The 20,797-nt window shown below is 43.0% G+C and overlaps 2 protein-coding genes across 2 annotated transcripts in view; one reads left to right on the forward strand and one right to left on the reverse strand.

Moving 5' to 3' along the window:
- Nucleotides 1–895: 895 nt before the first annotated feature.
- The window catches only part of LOC140544478 (integrin alpha-M), a 47,198-nt gene continuing 27,296 nt past the window's right edge, over nt 896–20,797 (forward strand). The window contains exons 1-2 of the mRNA XM_072668009.1: nt 896–918; nt 14,450–14,673. Of these exons, the coding sequence (XP_072524110.1) occupies nt 911–918; nt 14,450–14,673 (232 nt within the window). The 5' untranslated portion in view covers nt 896–910. The remainder of the gene's footprint in view (nt 919–14,449; nt 14,674–20,797) is intronic.
- aldoab (aldolase a, fructose-bisphosphate, b) lies at nt 914–7,889 on the reverse strand. Its single transcript, XM_072668010.1, has 7 exons — nt 7,763–7,889; nt 4,271–4,389; nt 3,680–3,946; nt 3,216–3,376; nt 2,867–3,125; nt 2,473–2,672; nt 914–1,286 (listed from the first exon to the last, which is right to left on the reverse strand). Exons 2-7 carry the CDS (start codon nt 4,380–4,382, stop codon nt 1,191–1,193), a joined length of 1,095 nt encoding a protein of 364 aa, XP_072524111.1. The 5' UTR covers nt 4,383–4,389; nt 7,763–7,889; the 3' UTR covers nt 914–1,190.

Here is a 20,797-nt window from a genome sequence, read left to right on the forward strand (position 1 = left end):
CAACTTTCAATGTAAAAAGACTTTATGTCAAGTCATTTTGGAGCATTTTGATTGGTCCATTCATTCTACTGGACACGATGTAAAGAACAACTGACAGATCTACATGATGTCGAAAAGTGAAAATGTCCTGACCGATGGGCCCAGAGAGGCTCAGCAATCTAGTGTGCTACTACGGTCTCCCTGGGGTCAGAAGTTGCAATCCTGAGCCGTGCCGCTTTGCCATCAGCAGTCTGAGTCTGAGAGAGCACAGTTGGCCGTGCTCTCTCTCCGAATGGGTAGATGGCGCTCTTTCCTCTCATCACCCACAGGCTTCTGGTGGAGCTGGGGACCCGGCGCTTTCCTCCGAGCCCGTTGGTGTTTGGCCTCACATGTATTGGAGGAGACGTGTAAGTAGTGGAAATGCTAGGTGGAGCTACAAATTGGCCTAACCAACCTGGGAGGAAAAGGGAAAATTGTTTTAAAAATGTCGTGATGATATGTAAATGAGCTCTGTTCTGGTTGGTTGCAGTGTGCTGTGCTTTTGGGCGTGGCTAAACATGTATGGGCTAAATAGGCATGGATCATTTTAAATATGTTGATTTTGTGACTTCAAAGATACAGTGACTTCAAAATTACTGTAAATCAGGGGGGCAAAAAAAATAAATTCCCCCCTTACAAATGAGCGGCAGGAAGAGTAAGACTGACCCTCGTAACTGTGGTTTTATGATTCAAGGCCTGTAGCAGCGGCCGTGAGGGCCTTTTGCAAATGATTACAAATGATGCTATGGTCAGCTATGAAGACGGAAACTTCAAAGATTCAAAGATTTAAAGGAGCGTCTTTCTCTTTTTTTTTGGTTTCATTTCTTGTTTTCTGAACCACAGCTTCTACAGTCACCTCTAAGAAGCACCAAAATGGAATGAACCACAAACCATGCGTGGGTGAGTCAGTTCTTTATTTTTGTTGCAGTACGACACAGAGTGTACGCATCATATGAAAAAAAGAAATGAAAAGAAACGGTAAAGTTAAAACCGATAAAGGAGGGAGCGCAGAAATGTGGGGAGGTCTTCCAACAGGTATAAAGGTAGTGAGTTCTCTCTCGAGAATCCTCTTCTTGCTGGGCTAAACGGCGCTGGTAGGGCTGGCAAGGGGAGTGGTGCGGTGAAACGGGCACTTCTGACGATGACTTCTGGTAAAACAAGGGTTGGGCGCTTTAATAAGCATGATTGGCCACGAAGAGGGACTCTCCAGCAGCTGCTCCTTTGTCACCAGAGGAGACGTATTTACCGATGGAGGCTGCACTGTTAGCCTATTGGAGGAAAAAAAGAAGACGTCAGCTAGCGTCAGGCTACGAGGACTGTGAACACCATGTTGTTACGCCCATATTTGGCGCTCTTGGCCTAAGCTGGAAGAAATTCAGTGGCAGGAATGAAAGGCCCTTCAGAGCTCTGGATCCTCTGAATTACGAGGTTGTTTAAGAGTCGTAATGCTATCACGCTTGCTACATGCAAGCTGATGCAACTGCGCCAGACGTCAGTAAGCTACACCGAAGTAGAGCGAGCTAAATCTCACTGTGTGATATTCTTGAAGAATGACCGCAGAATTGTTAAAAGGTTTATAAAAAGAAATGTGTCTAGCCTGAGTGCAGATCAACTTGCAGGGCTTGTAACCCACATCTCTGCTCTGCTGAAATCATTCACATCAACAACAGCTTCTGCTGGTGTCTCATTTCAGAAGCTCTAAGCTGGACCTCCATGGTCAAGGTGGTTGAAAAAGCTGGTCATCCAGTGGGGAACACACTCTGTGCTGGGAAACCAGCTGGTTGAGCAGCTAAATTAGCTCCTGACCAGCACAGCATTTGATTTTCTATGAGTTTGAGGGTTTAGCTGGTCTACCGGTTTGGCCAAGCTGGTCATATTGAGGTACCACTGTGGTCCACAACTGATCTGGCTAATACCACTCTGGTTTAACTCTGGTTTAAATGGGTTTTGGGATTTTCACAACAACGACACTGAGACCCTTGAGAGGAGGGGGTCTCGGCCTGGTACTAAACATGTAAACTTAGGTTAGTAGAGCTAAACGGCCCCCATAGCCTGGTGTTACTCTGGCTCTGAGCAGATGCTATCTCTGCCGCTGCTCCCTGTTAAACTGCATAGAAATCTGCACTAGTCCAGAACCTGTATCTAGACAGATAGATCCATCCAGGTCTGTCCAGGAGTAAAATGTACCCAGAATAGAACATACAAGGTTCCAGCAGCCAATTTTTCAGCCAAAGAAAATCCAGTTTAAGACCCGGAGTGCCAAATATGGCCGTAACAACATGGCACAGACTACAGTGTTCTTTACACTGATAGCAGGGATGTCCGGTAGTCAGCTTGTCTGGTAACTGGTTTAGGCCTAACACCTGTCCTGACCGACCCTGAATATTGCTGTGATCTCAGACCAGGACAGGTTTGAGATTGTACTGGTGTACTGGTTCACTGAGGTCTACCTACCAAGGCTCTCTTGATGAACTCCTCCTGGCAGGCTTTGGCATTTTCCTTCTTGCCTGCCCAGGCCTTGAGGGCGGACGCTTGCAGGGCACGGCCGTAGGAGAAGGTGACGGCCCAGGGTCTGTGCAGGGGGCACATGTTCATGGCGTTCAGGTTCACTGAAGCCTCCTCCTCGCTCTGGCCTCCAGACAGGAAGGTGATGCCTTTGAAGAGAAAAGATGGAGGATCCATTTGAGAAAGTGGAGGAACAGATACCCAGCATTATGTATGAAAATACTTCTTGTTTTGCTGACCAGTGGTCACTCTGCAGTGTCTGTGTTAATAATGGTGTGAGCGACTGTTCGGAGTTTGGAGTCAGTGCTTCCATTAGCGTTATAATAACGAGCGTACGACTAACCTGGGACTGCAGGAGGCACGGTGCGGCGCAGGGCGGTGACGGTTGCCATGGCGACCTCCTGGGGGCTGTACTTGTGGGAGCAGGAGTGGCCAGCAGTCACCATGTTGGGTTTGAGCAGAGTGCCCTCCAGGTAAACGTGGTGTTCAGACAGGGCCTTGTAGACGCCGGCCAGGACCTTCTCGGTCACGTACTGGCACCTCTTCAGATCGTGGTCACCATCGGGGAGGATCTCGGGCTCCACAATGGGGACGATGCCATGCTAAAATGAGGGATGCAACAAGTGATGAGGTTACACTCTCAGGCTTGGGGAGGAAGCATGCTTTTTATATGCGGTCGTTGTGTTTCTCACCATCTGGCAGATGCTGGCGTAGCGTGCCAGCACATTAGCATTCTCTTTGATGGCCAGGCTGGAGGGGGTGGTGGGGGTGATCTTCAGCACGCAGCGCCACTTAGCAAAGTCGGCTCCGTCCTTCTTGTACTGGGCACAGCGCTCATACAAGCCGTCCAGACCTTAGAGGATCCATTCGAGAACATATGAGAAACCGTGGTAGTCTTAAGTCTGAGCTTCTAATATGAGCTAACAGAGCTTCTCCTCCATGTTGATCAGGGAACTGTATTTCTAGATGTAGCTAACATCTAGAACAGATAACATCACCTAGAGTAGTTCAAACCCAGCTAGTATCACTAGCTTATCACTAGCAGACATCGTGATGTATTAAAATGCTGTATTAAAAAATAATAATAAAAAAAAAACAAGGCCATGCAGACCTCTAAAGCCAAGAATCATCTATGGAGCACTATTCATTTACACACCTTGGGTGGTGGTCTCTCCGTTGGTTCCGGCCAGAGGGACTACACCTTTGTCCACCTTGATGCCCACCACCATGCCTCTCTCCTTGATCAGCTTGGTGAAGAGCTTGCCATCGTCGGTCTTCTGGTAGAGGGTCTCATGGAAGAAGATGACTCCTCCGATGCAAGGCTTGACGCGGTCGTCGGCGGTGAAGAGCAGCTGGCGGTAGAACCTCCGGTTCTCCTCAGTGTTCTCAACATTGATGCTCTGGAAGCGCTTGGCTACACTTCCTGCGGTGTTGAAAGAGACCATGACACCATGAAGTGATTGCAATAGGACGTGAGGAAAGAGGAACCACCACAAGGTCTTTGATTTGAGATGAGCCTTTTAACACTGCCTTTTGAAGTTTGCATTTCTAGGCCAATAGCATTCTTTCCAGTGAGAATATTTTAGCATTGTAAACATATGCTTGTTGCATGAAGCTGGTCTAAGGGACGTTCTCTCTCTATCTCTACCTGACTGTTCTGCTGATGGAGAGGCTCGTTTTGTCTTTTATGGGTTTGCGAGTTTAACACGCTACCATTGGGCCTATGTAACGCTACCACAATGCGTACCTGTGGATTCATCCGCAGCAAGGATACCCTTGCCAGGGGCCACGATCTTCTGAGCAATATCACTGAGCTCCTTCTTCTGCTCAGGAGTGAGGAATGGGTATGCGTGAGGCATTGTACCACTGAGAAAGAGAGAGAGAGAGAGATAGATATAGAAAATAAGAGTAATGTAAGAGACAGATAAATGAAAACCAGAGACTAGACTCTTTGTGCTTGAAGTTGTGGTTAATTGGTTAGGAGCGATTGCATTGATTCTGAACACAGAGTTGGGCGAGGGTGAGAACCAGACATGCATAATGAAAGAGAGAGAGAGAGACTTGTAGAAAAAGAGGAAGGCAAAACCAGGGCCAAGATGTTAACGATGTACCAAAGAGAGAGAGAAACGGAGAGGAACTTGCATAACCAAGATGAGGAACATTTCCACTGCTGTTCATTTTCCATTCTGTGAATTCTGTTTTATAAATAGACGCCACAAACTCGCTGCTATGACTGTAGCAGGACTCTCATGCTCTTGCTCCAGACACCTGCAGGGTTTATCTCGCAGCTTTAGTTTAGTTGTTTTCCTGACTGCGATATTTGCATAGTCATCAAATTAATTCCATGGTCTAACAGATGCAAGCAGGTTTCTGATGTTTCAGATACAAAAAATACAACATGCAGATTTCTGATTTCAGCTCCGTGATCAGATTTCTCAGCACATGTTTTCACATACTCATTTTTTATGCTCATTTTTGTCTCAGTCGAGCAGCAATACAGAGAAAGCTGTAAGAAGGGCAGCATAGCGTACTATTAGAACAGTAAACGAGGAAAATTAAGATCCATATTTGACGGTAAAGTGGGTTCGTGTTTACGAAAAGCAGCATCAGGAAGGTTGCTGTTTACGTCACATCCCTCTGTAAGGTTATTGGCTGTTCGCAAAGTAGAAGTCCAGTTATTGCCTGACTCATGTAAACCCAGCGTTTTCTCATTAACTGATTACCGTAGTTCCGAAGTAAACTTTCTGCAGTTATCAGATAATTAAGAGGGTTTCTGAAGCCTTTCACAGACAACAAGAACTCAAGAGCTTGATCAAGTAGTTCTGCCTCTGACATTGGCAGAGCGTCAACTAAGACGATGGGTTGGTTGTGTCCCAGCAACTAGTACATTTTGACAAACGTCCAGAAGACCATTAGCCTTCTGCTCTTGGAACTGGGTTAAGAAGATCCAAGCAATAATGGAGAGGTTTGTTTTGAGCCCATAAGACATGTTTAATAGCTGATTTTTGACCCCAAATAAAACATGCTATGCTAATGTTGCTAACAAACACTGGGCTCAGACTGTCACCAGTTTCATGCAATTTGTTTTCGGTCCTATAAATTGGTGTTGACCAACATTCAGTTGATCAGTCTGGACATGTTTGATATCTGCTGTCTGCTTCTTTACTTTATAATATGAGATGCTATGCTAATGTTGCTAACAGACACTGGGCTCGGACTGTCACCAGTTTAATGCTAAAATGTTTTTTTTTTTATTTCTTTCGGTCCTAAAAATCTTTGTTTTGACCCCAAATGCAGTTGATTAGCCAGGTCATGTTTGATATCTGCTGTGTGCTTCTTTACTTTATAATAATATAATAATAGTGGTAAATTGTTTACATCTATCTATCTAGCTTGTATTTATTTGTGGATACTCTGCGAGTGTATTCCCAGTGCTATCAACACAGTGACCACATTTGCTGGTAACACCTTGAAGAACTGACAGCCCACACGACACATGACCCAGTGAAGTGCTTTCCAGTAGTAGTGTGTTCTTTTATAGCTTAACCAAAATAATCGGACCAAAAACTGTTGTACACACACATACATCACTACAGTTTCCCCATCAGGTGGAAGTTGGGGCTTCAGGTGGGCCTTTTGAGAGTCTCTGAAAGCCTGATCAGCGTCATCAGATTTGCTATGAGAGAATGCTTTTATGGTTGGAGATAGATGGAGCTGTCTGAGTTGCTGTGGTCAAGCAGGGAAAACACTGAATTGTGGACCTGTGCATGGTTTGAGAACCTTTGAGAGGTTCTTCACATCGCTTCACATCTAATTGTTTACCATTAATTTGAAGCTGTGGTCACAAACCTACATCCTGGAGCTCTTACTTGCTGCAAATCTTACCGCCAACCCAAATCGAACACATGTAAGCAACAGCAGTTAGATCGATCTCGAGGTGGAGTCGATCAGGGCTGAAGCTTAAGTCTGCAGGAATCTCCAAGAGCTGGGTTGTAGACCACTGATGTATAGAAACGACTCGCCCGGGCAGGGGGCTCAAGCCTAAATGTTGGGGCCAGTGTCTAGACAGCTGTATGATTGTCTGCACGTAGTCACCACCCTCCCCTTGTCTCTGTAGCTTATCTCTCTGAGGGGTGTGTGTGTGTGTGTGTGTGTTGTTGGGGGGGAGGGGGGGGGTATGACAGGCATGTCTGTGAGACCTTTTCTATCTGGATGCTCTTATCCTTGACCTTTGCCTCAGCCATGTGTGGCACTGCTCCTCCACTGTCGCCCCACTCATAGGTCATGCTATATATAACCACAGCTGCTCATGCAATGCCCTTGCTGGTAATGCCAGCAGGGCTCAAGAGACCTTGCAAAGTTGTATAATGTGGAAATGCAGCATGCACAGCTCCCAGCAGATCAGATAACTCAGGAAAGCCTTGGTAATTTGACATTGCCTGAAAGTTCAAGGTGATCATACTCACTGTAAGGGGCCAAGATATCAATTTTTGCAAGGCACCAGTCAGATTGGGCCAGATTAGTACTGGCTAGCAGAACTGCTACATCTGCCAGGCTTCATAGAGCAGGAATGCTCTAACCTGAGATCCTGAGAAGCAATAATACATGTGACAGTGGGCCCAATCCCACTTGTCTGATATGTGTTAGGGATTGGACCTGGTTTAAGGTTTAGCAGTTTGGTTGAGAAGTTCTCAACAATAGCAAAGCCAAACAAATGAGCTAAAATAAGCATTGCTGTTTGTTATACCCCCATATTTCCATCAGAATAGAGCAGCACTATGCAACATACTATGCAGTCTGGCTAACCTAGCATGCTACTTTCTGCAAGGCTAGTCTCTTTATGAGTAGACGCAACCTCTTTCTGCAGTCCTTCGGAGGGAAGGAAGAGGCTGCTTGAAATGAGATGTGCCAAGTTTAAAGGGCGAGCCGTTAGCATGCTAGACACATAATAATAGAATAAATTATAACCGCTATGCCCTTCTAAAGAGGCCTTGCATTCAGTCTGTCACTTAGCACTTGGTTCTCTGTGGTGTATATAATGTTATTCTAGGCCCCAGATCTTCAAATCTGGACCTTGAATCCAGTTTCCAGGCCTGTATTTTGTTCTCGCTGGAAGTTACGGAACAGTCAGTAGTTAATGCACTTGATCGGCCCATGTAGTCTCACACCTCCCAAGGATCACAAAGTCCAGGACTGGAAACTGTTTTCAGGAGCTGAAAGAAACGCGGTCAGGTCTTACCTTTCTAGCCGAGAGGACACCTGAGGGAACGGAGGGACTCTGCAAGAGTGAGAGGGAGAGAGAGAGGGGGCAGAGTAAAAGATCTGGCTGCAGCCCGTGACGCCCCCTCGGCCGCCTCGCCACTGTATTTATCTGGCATTATGACCCCTCACATTTGGGCCGTCCGGCTATAATTAGCCCCAGCCTGACACTGGAGAAGGGCGGCAACATCCCCTCCTCCCAATCTGACAGAGAGTGAGAGAAAGAACAAGAGCAGGGTATTTAAAGCGATGGGAGAGATAATAGGGAGGTTGAGCAGATCAGAAAGAGCAAAAGTCAGGTACAGCGTACAGCAGGATAGAACGGGAAATGCAAAAAAAAACCCAAATATAAAGACGCTCATACGGAAATATCAGCTTCTGAAAGCTATTACACAGCAAAATGCAATTAACCCAGGGGATAAGGGTAGAAACACGGAAACATTGGGTTATAGAATGCTATATAAAGTTAAATGCAGTCAGTGCAGGACAGCTTACAGAGTGACCTATACAGCAAATCACAATACGCACAAGATACAATGGCAAATGTGCGGAAATATTAGCTGGCAGAGTGCCAAAACTCAAGAAACATGACAATATTAGCTTATAAAGTGATTATACAGCAAAATGCAATAAACACAGGAGATACAGACAGGCATAAGGAAATATTAGGTTATAGGATGTTGTATATAGCAGGGCAGCTACAAGATACATTGGCAAATATACTGAAATATGGGAATATTAGCTGACAGAGGCTGAATATTGACCCGTTAAGGCTGTGTATTAATGCGCAATAAGTTATACACAGTTAAAGGCCATGAAGGTGCAATAACAGCCATATTTAATATTAATAATACCAGAGCATTACTCAGTAATGGTGCAGAATTAGGGCCTTTTGCACAGTTATAATTGAAACCATGTCAATCTCCATTCCTGTATGTTTTTAGTTTTCTCCATGGTTTGGATGAATGGACCAATAGAAATGCCTTCTCCAGTAAAGTCACCATCTTGGAGATACATGTTTTTCACTGGACATCGATGAAACACTCCTTTGTATTATATGTATTGAAGTGCACTTCTAATAAATAAAGCTTTTTTACAGATCTGTAAAAGAAAGAAGAAAGATGAGCTTTCAGTTCAGGTTTTGGCTTCAGTAATCAGAGAACGGCGAGCGTAGAAGAGCTTCCCTATTTTCTCAGCCAACTCCTGTTTCTCCTTTTTCTCTCCCCCCGAACGCTCGCCGCCCGGCTAGATACGAGATAAACAGGGCCTAAAAAAGACTCGCCCGGTCGCTTGCACTTCGCAGCTGCATTGTTCACAGTCATGCGAAGTCTTTCCCGCTGCTACGTGAAGCAATGTGGCTAACCTTCTGGTAGAAACTCAATCCACAGAGATGATCTTTGACCTTTACTCGACCTTTAGATGGCTTTTCGATGGCTTCTGTTGGAAAGGAGGAAGCCAGTAGGGTGGGGTGAGGGGTGGTGGTGGTGGGGGGGGAGGGGGGGTCGAGTGGCAAAGGCTATGCAGGTTCAGACACATGATGTCTCAGAATATCTGAAGAAGTGAGCATGGGGGCGAGCGAGGCGGGTGAGAAGAGGAAATTAGTGTCCACAGCAACACCACTTGCAACACCTTCGTTTTCAGCTTGTGTAGAGAGGCACCCAAAATACATCACATTAAGCCTGATCAGTGGAACCCACAAGCTATTTGACTGAATCATCACAGCAAGTTTTGCAGTGCAGTTGACATGTGGTCCAGTCGCTATACAAAGAGAACCGTTTCTTTTTTTTTTTAATTTTGTACTCACTATAATCTCCCAATGCTAGCAGCTTAAGGTGTCCATGAACTTTGATTGAAAGGTGCTATAGAAGGCATGTATTGAGATTTTTAAGTATTTACCACCCTGTTATTTTGCCTCAGAATGAAATAGAATAGTTTTCTTTTATGGAAGGTTTGTGGTGAAAAAAATAACTCTGCTTTGACTCTAACAAAAACACTGTCGTTATTCCTACCAGAGTCCTACCAAGTACTGCTGCTGTCCTCTCATTGTGTCCTCTCAACGCGATGTGCTGTTAGCAAGCTGAAGAGATTCACACTTGCTGTACACTCACTTCCCGGGGTTTCTCACCCAATATAAAAATGAGCCTTCTTGTGGTTTACCTCAGTTTGGCTCAGCTGAGAAACCCGTCCCATTTTACAGTTTCACCGTTTCACCACATTTCTGTAGAAGGCGGGGCTTATGTATATTTTTGATGCGTAAATACAAATCAAGACTGTGATGTAACAGTTTTAGAGTTTTAGAATCGGCCCGTTTTACAGCTTTGTTTAGGTTCTTCTGGAGGTTCTTTTGAAGGACGAATTCCAGTGTATGAGGTTCAGGGTTTGTCACTTCCATGTGCTGAAGTGTAATGATGACACATCTTAACATCCTAAGTCAGGTTTATGAGGTTCAGGGTTTGTCACTTCCATGTACTGAAGTGTAATGATGACACATCATTATTTTAAAGTTTTAAACTTTTTAAATTCTGTTTTTGAATATTATTAGCCTTTTAGCATGCTAGCTAATGTAGACTGATAAAGTGGGATGAGTATGAAGGTAAGTTTTGGAGTCATTAGCATAGAAGCAAGCTGTGGCACATAAATAAGAGGACCTACAGTGGGGGAAAAGTATTTAGTCAGTCACCAATTGTGCAAGTTCTCCCACTTAAAAAGATGAGAGGCCTGTAATTGACATCATAGGTAGACTCAACTATGAGAGACAAAATGAGAAACAAAATTCAGAAAATCACATTGTCTGATTTTTAAAGAATTTATTTGCAAATAATGGTGGAAAATAAGTATTTGGTCAATAACAAAAGTTCACCTCAATACTTTGTTATATATCCTTTGTTGGCAATGACAGAGGTCAAACGTTTTCTGTAAGTCTTCACAAGGTTGGCACACACCGTTGCTGGTATGTTGGCCCATTCCTCCATGCAGATCTCCTTTAGAGCAGTGATGTTTTGGGGCTGTCGGCAGGCAACACAGACTTTCAACTCCCTCCAAAGGTTTTCTATGGGGTTGAGATCTGGAGACTGGCTAGGCCACTCCAGGACCTAGAAATGCTTCTTACGAAGCCACTACTTTGTTGCCCTGGCAGTGTGCCTGGGATCATTGTCATGCTGCAAGACCCAGCCACATTTCATCTTCAGTGCCCTTGCTGATGGATACATGGCCCCATTCATTCTTTCATATACACGGACCAGTCGTCCTAGTCCCTTTGCAGAGAAACAGCCCCAAAGCATGATGTTGCCACCCCCATGCTTCACAGTTCGTATGGTGTTCTTTGGATGCAACCCAGCATTCATTCTCCTCCAAACACAACGAGTTGTGTTTATACCAAACAGTTCTACTTTGGGTTCATCTGACCATAAGACATTCTCCCAAAACTCTTCCAGAACATCCAAATGCTCTCTAGCAAACTTCAGACGCGCCCGGATACGTACTGGCTTAAGCAGGGGAACACGTCTGGCACTGCAAGATCTGAGTCCCTGGCGGCGTAGTGTGTTACTGACGGTAGCCTTTGTAACGTTGGTCCCAGCTTTCTGCAGGTCATTCACTAGGTCCCCCTGTGTGGTTCTGGGATTTTTGCTCACCGTTCTTGTGATCATTTTGACCCCACGGGCTGAGATCTTGCGTGGAGCCCCTGATGGAGGGAGATTAGCAGTGGTCTTGTAGGTCTCCCATTTTCTGATTATTGCTCCCACAGTAGATTTCTTCACACCAAGCTGCTTGCCTATTGCAGATTCAGTCTTCCCAGCCTGGTGCAGGTCTACAATGTTGTTTCTGGTGTCCTTCGACAGCTCTTTGGTCTTCACCATAGTGGAGTTTGGAGTGTGACAGTTTGAGGTTGTGGGCAGGTGTCTTTTATACTGTTAACGAGTTCAAACAGGTGCCATTAATACAGGTAACGAGTGAAGGACAGAGAAGCCTCTTAAAGAAGAAGTTACAGGTCTGTGAGAGCCAGAAATCTTGCTTGTTTGTAGGCGACCAAATACTTATTTTCCACCAGTATTTGCAAATAAATTCTTTAAAAATCAGACAATGTGATTTTCAGAATTTTTTTTCTCGTTATGTCTCTCATAGTTGAGGTCTACTTATGATGTCAATTATAGGCCTCTCTCATCTTTTTAAGTGGGAGAACTTGCACAATTGGTGACTGACTAAATACTTTTTTTCGCCACTGTACAACTGACCCCTGTGGCAAACCTTAACAAACCAGAGCTGAAAGATTGAGTGAGATTTGAATTTGCTAATGGAAATAAAATGCTGCCTTTTGGTAAGGTAGGGTTTGAACCAGGCCGAGGTAGTGTCGCACATGCCTTACAAATTATGTCACATCTACTGTTTAACGGAGTGCAGGTTTTACACCATCGAGCAAGCAGCAAATTATCAAATTCAGTGCCACCAGACAGTTTCTGTTCTCTTGTGGCCCACAACTTCCTCCCCAAGTTTAGAATTAAACATAGCAACATTAGCTGCCTTGAGCACTGTGAGACATGTCCCTCCATTTCGTTGTTTGTCCAGTTGTATGTTATGTTAGCGCCATGTAATAACTAGCCTTTAAGCTCCAGTATAAACAGTGGTTCTAGATTGGCCATCTCTAACTTTAGACATGGATATCTCAGGCTTGGAGCAGATTTTCTAGGTAACCCTGTAACAAAACTAGAATATTACTTAAATAAAAAATGTAATTTAACTATTTTTAATACTACAAATCATTTCAGTATCACAGACCAAAGAGAGCATGTTAGGAGCAGTTTTGAAGTATTAAAATTTCGAGAAGTATTAAGTTTCTGTTCTCCTGTGGCCCACAACTTCCTCCCCATGTTCTCAGATAATGACTCCTTATCCATACACATATAAATACACTCACATATTTATCTTCTGAAGTGCTAATTCAGTGTGATGGAGTAGACACACCAAACCCACCCGGGTTAACACATCAGCCCAGGAGAGTCAGGCCTGCATGATTAAGAGTCTGACTGTACTGTGCAACAACAGCAATAGAGCATGTCAGAAATGTGTGATAACCACCACCCTGTCGCATGAAAATGAACCCACCCACTCAAGCTGTAGAATTTTTTTGTAAGTAGCTGTCTGCAACCAGAAATGCTACTTCACTACTAGATAGAACCCTTCTTGCTTTGAGTTTACTGAAGAACCCTAACCACGGTAAGAACAAATTAACCATTCATAAAGTTCTAAACTGCCCTGATGAGGAACACCTAAGCTTTACGTTCTGTAGGTCTTCCTTGAATAAATAGTCTAGACAAATGTGGATTAACACAAGCTTGGCTTACCTGTCAGTTTTAGACTAGGGTTGAGTCTGCCTCTGTTTGTGTCTTCTCAGTTCAAGTTGTTTATTAGTGTTTCCACCTGTGTCTTTTCTGTAGCCACGCCCCCTTGTTAATTCCTGGTGTTTCTCGTTGTCTCTCTGTACAAGAACCCCTTTTGTTTCAAACTTCCCTTGTCTGGTCTTGTGCATATAAACATGTTTTCATGTCAGTTTGTGGCGTTCTTTATTAGTCTTAGTACTTGTTGTTTTTGCTTAATCTGTTTGTTTAGTTTAGTCAGTCAGTTTAGTTTGTTAGTTTTAGTATTTAGATTATTTTCCCAGTTTATGTTCCTTTTTACACTGTTCTAGAATGTTGTCCCCAGTCACACTGTTCTAGAATGCTGTCCCCATTCACACTGTTCTAGAATGTTGTCCCCATTCACACTGTTCTAGAATGTTGTCCCCATTCACATTGTTCTAGAATGTTGTCCCCATTCACATTGTTCTAGAATGTTGTCCCCATTCACACTGTTCTAGAATGTTGTCCCCAGTCACACTGTTCTAGAATGCTGTCCCCATTCACATTGTTCTAGAATGTTGCCATCACCATCCACACTGTTCTAGAATGTTGTCCCCATTCACATTGTTCTGGAATGTTGCCATCACCATCCACACTGTTCTAGAATGTTGTGCCCAGTCACACTGTTCTAGAATGTTGTCCCCAGTCACACTGTTCTAGAATGCTGTCCCCATTCACATTGTTCTAGAATGTTGCCATCACCATCCACACTGTTCTAGAATGTTGTCCTGCATTCACAAGAATATTTTTATGTTACGTCTACTAACATTTTGAAAACGTCTGAAGAACGTTCTCTCAACATTACAGTTTATGGTTTCTAAAACTTTTTTTCTTTCAAAACCAATTTGTCAAGTTCTCTGAATGTTCTGAGAACATTTTTACAGAACATCATAGTTTGATTTTTCTCAACGCGTCTCAGATTCTCAGACATCACATTCAAGAACTGCCTAATACATCCACCCCTTAGTAGACGCCACCTGTGGGTGAAAATGCTCCATGTTGTTCACTTCACCTGCCAGTGGTTTTAATGTTATGGCTGCTTTGTGTGGTGAACAGTGTCGGTGTAGGGGTGTGTTTGGTAACTGTGTTTGAAAAGATTATATCAGCTCCACCAGTTGCAACATCATTTCCTAATGATGGTTTCCTCTGGAGGGGGGGGGGTGTGTGGAGGTTCTGCTAGTGAATGATCTGCAAAAGAGAAAGTGGAGGCGGGTGCTACTCTCATAAATGAGGTCCTGCAGGGGTTTGTTTTGAAATGCTCCATTTTTTTGCAGAACGACCTTCTCTTCATCTGCCCTGAGTAGAAGTTTCCTCTTCCTCGCTGTTCGCTGTTCCTCCTGGACGGGTTGGGTCACGCCCCACTCTTATGTCCTAACAGCCCTCGGGTGTCTGCAGCCTCCTCAGCTCCTCCATGCATCCTTCACCTCTGTCTCGCTGAACTTGATCACGCTCCTCAAAATGGACTGGACTTTACTGACCTACTTTCTGCTGTTTTCTGGTAAGATCAAGCTCTTACTGCTTTGTGTTCATCTGCACTCTTCTTTAAGGGTTCGGTCATTAAGGCAGTGCTTAAAGAACCTTTTAGAACCCCTTTTAGAAGAGTGTGGCATCAACACAACTTCCACTGTTATGAGAAGTCTTTGTATTTGAATTAGCACCTGAAAGCTTACTTACAGGGTTCTTTGCACAGGTGGAAAACTGTGTGTATATGGTTCTTTATAGAACATGTTCAAGGAATGGTTCTATGTAGCGCTAAAAAGGGTTTCACTGTTAGTGTAAACAGGATTCGGCTATTGTGACAAGTAGTAGAAATGTTTATTGGTATTATATATAAACCTTGTTTTTTGGTGTGTGTAACACCAAAAATGGTTCTGTTGTTGTTATAAGTTAAAGAACCTGTTCTAAGTACTAGATAGAATCCTCTTTGCTTAGAGTGTTGCACCGAAAGTGTTCTGCTATTGTAACAAGCAATAGAAACTTTAACTGGAACTAGATAGAATGTTGTTTGCCTAGTGTGTAGCACCAAAAATGGTTCCATTATTGTTAGAAATTAAAGAACCTATTATCAGTACTAGATAGAATCAGTTTTGCGTAGACTGTGGTACCAAAAGGGTTCTTATATTATGACAAGCAATGGAAACTTTTATTGGAACTAGATAGGACGTTCTTTGCCTAGTGTGTAGCACCAAAAACAGTTATGTTATTGTTATAAGTTAAAGAACCTGTTATCAGTACTAGATATAATCAGTTTTGCTTAGACTGTGGCACCAAAAGGGTTGTTATATTATGACAAGCAATGAAAACTTTTATTTGACCTATATAGGACATGGTTTGCTTAGTGTGTAGCACAAAAAATGGTTCCATTATTGTTAGAAATCAAAGAACCTGTAATCAGTACTAGATAGAATCAGTTTTGTTTAGATTGTAGCACCAAAAGGGTTCTGTTATTGTGAGAAGCAATGGAAACTTTTATTGGAACTAGATAGGACGTTCTTTGCCTGGTGTGTAGCACCAAAAACAGTTCTGTTATTGTTATAAGTTAAAGAACCTGTTATCAGTACTAGATATAATCAGTTTTGCTTAGACTGTGGCACCAAAAGGGTTGTTATATTATGACAAGCAATGAAAACTTTTATTTGACCTATATAGGACATGGTTTGCTTAGTGTGTAGCACAAAAAATGGTTCCATTATTGTTAGAAATCAAAGAACCTGTAATCAGTACTAGATGGAATCAGTTTTGTTTAGAGTGTAGCACCAAAAGGGTTCTGTTATTGTGAGAAGCAATGGAAACTTTTATTGGAACTAGATAGAACGTTGTTTGTCTAGTGTTTAGCACCAAAAACAGTTCTGTTATTGTTATAAGTTAAAGAACCTGTTATTAGTACTAGATAGAATCATTTTTGCTTAGACTGTGGCACCAAAAGGGTTCCACAAGAACCTTTTTTTGTACTATATAAAACATGTTTACCTTGTAAGCATTGAATAATAAGCCTAAGCTTAAATGGGAATACTTTAAGAACTTAACAAGGTTCCGGATAGTACTGAAAAGGGCTTTTTGTCTTGTAACAACAGTGGAACCAGGTTTTGAAAAATGTCTGGAAAAAAAAAAATTCTACAAGAGGGTCTCTGTCATTTACCCTTAAGGCAAATGTATTTAAGTATATTTAAGCATCCACTTATCCAATTGCTCTAAAGATGCAGTGAATTTACCCTTGAGGAACCTGCATATTTAAGGCTTCACGAATGTTTGGTTCTGTGCTGAGTGAAGTGTACGTGACATTAGGAAGCTGGGAGCGTGTACGAGCATTTCATTGCTTAATGTGGAGAAAATTCATGTCATTAAAATGATCACGTATGTCCGTTAATTTAAGAACTGTGACACCCTGGTCATCGACTGGTCAGCATTTCCATTGAAGGTGGTGCTGCCCTGATAGCTTCAGAAACCTCCTTTTATGGCTGGGGATGCATCATTAGCAACTTCCTGAAATGACACTCTCTTGCTCATCGAGAATATCGTTGCTGTGTCCATTTATTTTTTTCACTTTTGTCCATAATGTGAATCTGGCGGCTGTTTTTTTTATACGGTATCATGCGGATTTCATGATGAGATGACCAATGAAATGCTTCAGAATGACTAGGATTTAAAGCTAAGAGGGTTTTTCCCCTCTCCTGTAAAGCTGACATGTTAGAGATGCAAGGTTTTTGCATGATATAAAGGTTGGTCTTAGGTAGGTCTGTCTTAATTCTCATTCTAATTCTGTTCAATTCTGAAACAGGGCAAAAAGGTGCTCTAGGTTTGAATGAGGTGTCTTGGTGGGTCGGGTGTAACTAGCAGTAGTAATTCTCTATAAAATAGACTGAGCATTTTGACACCGAACATTTTGGTTTTCAAAAAAAGATGAAAGGGCACATGGGCGTCCGTGGTGGTGAGGATGTTGTGGCCTGGGGGCTCAAAGCCGGTCTAAGTATATGTGTGAGAGGGGAAGTAAAATAGTTCTGAACCCATGCAGCTACATAAATACATAAACACTGAATCATTTAACATGTGTCTTAAAAGTCTGTCTTACCAGGTGCTTACTATGTTTTTACCTAAGCCCACATGGTATCTGGTGCTCACCTGATAGTATCGAGTGCTGACCAGATAGTTTCTGGTTCTCACCTGATAGTATTGGGTGCTGACCACATAGTATCTGGTGAGATACTATGTGTTGAGCACCAGATATTTTGTGAAGAGTACAGAATATCTGGTGCTCACCTGATAGTATCGAGTGCTGACCAGATAGTTTCTGGTTCTCACCTGATAGTATTGGGTGCTGACCACATAGTATCTGGTGAGATACTATGTGCTGAGCACCAGATATTTTGTGAAGAGTACAGAATATCTGGTGCTCACCTGATAGTATCGAGTGCTGACCAGATAGTATCTGGTTCTCACCTGATAGTATTGGGTGCAGACCACATAGTATCTGGTCAGATACTATGTGGTGAGCACCAGATATTTTGTGAAGAGTACAGAATATCTGGTGCTCACCTGATAGTATCGAGTGCTGACCAGATAGTATCTGGTTCTCACCTGATAGTATTGGGTGCAGACCACATAGTATCTGGTCAGATACTATGTGGTGAGCACCAGATATTTTGTGAAGAGTACAGAATATCTGGTGCTCACCTGATAGTATCGAGTGCTGACCAGATAGTATCTGGTTCTCACCTGATAGTATTGGGTGCTCACTACGTTTTTATCTAAAATACTATGCCGTGAGCACATAGTATCTGGTTGTCTGTTACCATCTGTTTTATCTAGTGGTAGTTATTTTGTTTTATCGTTTTGTTTTTTTATTTGGATCCCAATTATCTGCTGATCTTACAGATGAGGTCAGCTCCATAGCAGATAGCAAGTGCATGATAACTAGCTTTACCTGTTTAGCTGCTAGTTTAGCATCTGTTGAAGGGTTATTACTTCAGTGTTGAGTAGTTTAGCTGCTAGGTTAGCATCTGTTGTTGGGTTATTACTTCAGTGTTGAGTAGTTTAGCTGCTAGGTTAGCATGTGTTGTTGGGTTATTACTTCAGTGTTGAGTAGTTTAGCTGCTAGGTTAGCATCTGTTGTTGGGTTATTACTTCAGTGTTGAGTAGTTTAGCTGCTAGGTTAGCATGTGTTGGGTTATTTCCTCAGTGTTGAGTAGTTTAGCATCTGTTGGTGGGTTATTTCCTCAGCTAGCATGCAACTTCTTAGTCAGCCGATGTAGCTAGCATGCTACTAGTTAGCCAGTTGAGCTGATCCGCCTTTTGATTGTATTAGCTAGCATGCTACTGTTTAGCCAGCCGAGCCCCCCCCCTAACAGTGTGTTTTATCTAGTGGTAGTTGTTTTTTTTTTTTGTAGTTGTTTTAATCCCAATTATCTGCTGCTCTTGCAGATAAGGTTAGCTTGATAGTGGATAGCAAGAGCACGATAACTAGCTTTCCCTGTTGGTATCAGCTTTATATGCCAGCATAGCAACAGCAATATTATCGTTAAACTTGCTCATATGTGATTCACAATTAATAAATTGAAATAGCGTGAAGTTAATTAGCGTGGAGTGAAACAGCGTGAAGTGAAATAGCGACGCTTTATCGGGATATAAACTTCTCAGTAATGATCAGAAAATATCTTTAAAATATTAACTTTAAAAATTTAAATCTGTAAAATAAGTATGACAGCCGCGTGATAATGGATAATTAATCAGGTTCGCAATTATAACCAATTAAACAGTCGGGGGGATAGGATGTGTCATGACACCGGCATTCTCCAGGTTTCAGAACTCAACTCTCTGGTCTTCGTGTTAGTTTATCCTTTTCAACAACGAATTCATGTAAAACCCAGGGCTCAAACCACAAGACATTCAGACCCTCGCTGTGTGTGTGTGTGTGTATATGTATGTATGTATGTATGTATGTGTGTGTGTGTGTGTGTGTGTGTGTGTGTGTGTGTGTGTTTAGCCCTCTCTCACCGTTTCACACACTCAGCTGAACCGCATGAGGTGATGTCTTCACCTTTCCCCATTCAGTGTTGGAGGAAATGCGTGGGGCAATACAGAAAAAGGTGCCGCTGGACTTGCAGAGTTCTCAGCATTTTAATTAGGGCTCTTAGTCACACAATCATAACTACACTCCTCGAAGAATAAATGCGTTCCATACGGTACGGAAAAAAGGGTTCTTTAACTTGTAACAGTTTCAGCCGGTACAGAACCTTTCTAAAATGTCTGAAACATGGTTCTTTACTGAAGTGTCAGAGCAGCTTCGTGGTCAGAGGCTGAGATCCGAACAGGAAAGATAACCATTGCAATAATCAGAAACTGGAGCAAGGAAAAACTGGGGTTATTTCCTCAGTGTTGAGTAGTTTAGCTGCTAGGTTAGTGTCTGTTGGTGAGTTATTTCCTCAGTGTTTGGTAGTTTAGCTGCTAGGTTAGTGTCTGTTGGTGGGTTATTTCCTCAGTGTTGAGTAGTTTAGCTGCTAGGTTAGTGTCTGTTGGTGAGTTATTTCCTCAGTGTTTGGTAGTTTAGCTGCTAGGTTAGTGTCTGTTGGTGGGTTATTTCCTCAGTGTTGAGTAGTTTAGCTGCTAGGTTAGTGTCTGTTGGTGGGTTATTTCCTCAGTGTTTGGTAGTTTAGCTGCTAGGTTAGCGTCTGTTGGTGGGTTATTTCCTCAGTGTTGAGTAGTTTAGCTGCTAGGTTAGCCTCTGTTGGTGGGTTATTTCCTCAGTGTTTGGTAGTTTAGCTGCTAGGTTAGCGTCTGTTGGTGGGTTGTTTCCTCAGTGTTGAGTAGTTTAGCTGCTAGGTTAGTGTCTGTTGGTGGGTTGTTTCCTCAGTGTTGAGTAGTTTAGCTGCTAGGTTAGTGTCTGTTGGTGGGTTATTTCCTCAGTGTTTGGTAGTTTAGCTGCTAGGTTAGTGTCTGTTGGTGGGTTATTTCCTCAGTGTTTGGTAGTTTAGCTGCTAGGTTAGTGTCTGTTGGTGGGTTATTTCCTCAGTGTTGAGTAGTTTAGCTGCTAGGTTAGCGTCTGTTGGTGGGTTATTTCCTCAGTGTTGAGTAGTTTAGCTGCTAGGTTAGCGTCTGTTGGTGGGTTATTTCCTCAGTGTTGAGTAGTTTAGCTGCTAGGTTAGTGTCTGTTGTTGGGTTATTTCCTCAGTGTTGAGTAGTTTAGCTGCTAGGTTAGCGTCTGTTGGTGGGTTATTTCCTCAGTGTTGAGTAGTTTAGCTGCTAGGTTAGCGTCTGTTGTTGGGTTATTTCCTCAGTGTTGAGTAGTTTAGCTGCTAGGTTAGTGTCTGTTGGTGGGTTATTTCCTCAGTGTTGAGTAGTTTAGCTGCTAGGTTAGCGTCTGTTGGTGGGTTATTTCCTCAGTGTTGAGTAGTTTAGCTGCTAGGTTAGCGTCTGTTGTTGGGTTATTTCCTCAGTGTTTGGTAGTTTAGCTGCTAGGTTAGTGTCTGTTGTTGGGTTATTTCCTCAGTGTTGAGTAGTTTAGCTGCTAGGTTAGTGTCTGTTGGTGAGTTATTTCCTCAGTGTTGAGTAGTTTAGCTGCTAGGTTAGTGTCTGTTGGTGGGTTATTTCCTCAGTGTTGAGTAGTTTAGCTGCTAGGTTAGTGTCTG

This window comes from Salminus brasiliensis, chromosome 22 (assembly GCF_030463535.1).
Source record: "Salminus brasiliensis chromosome 22, fSalBra1.hap2, whole genome shotgun sequence".
In the NCBI taxonomy this organism is placed as follows: domain Eukaryota; kingdom Metazoa; phylum Chordata; class Actinopteri; order Characiformes; family Bryconidae; genus Salminus; species Salminus brasiliensis.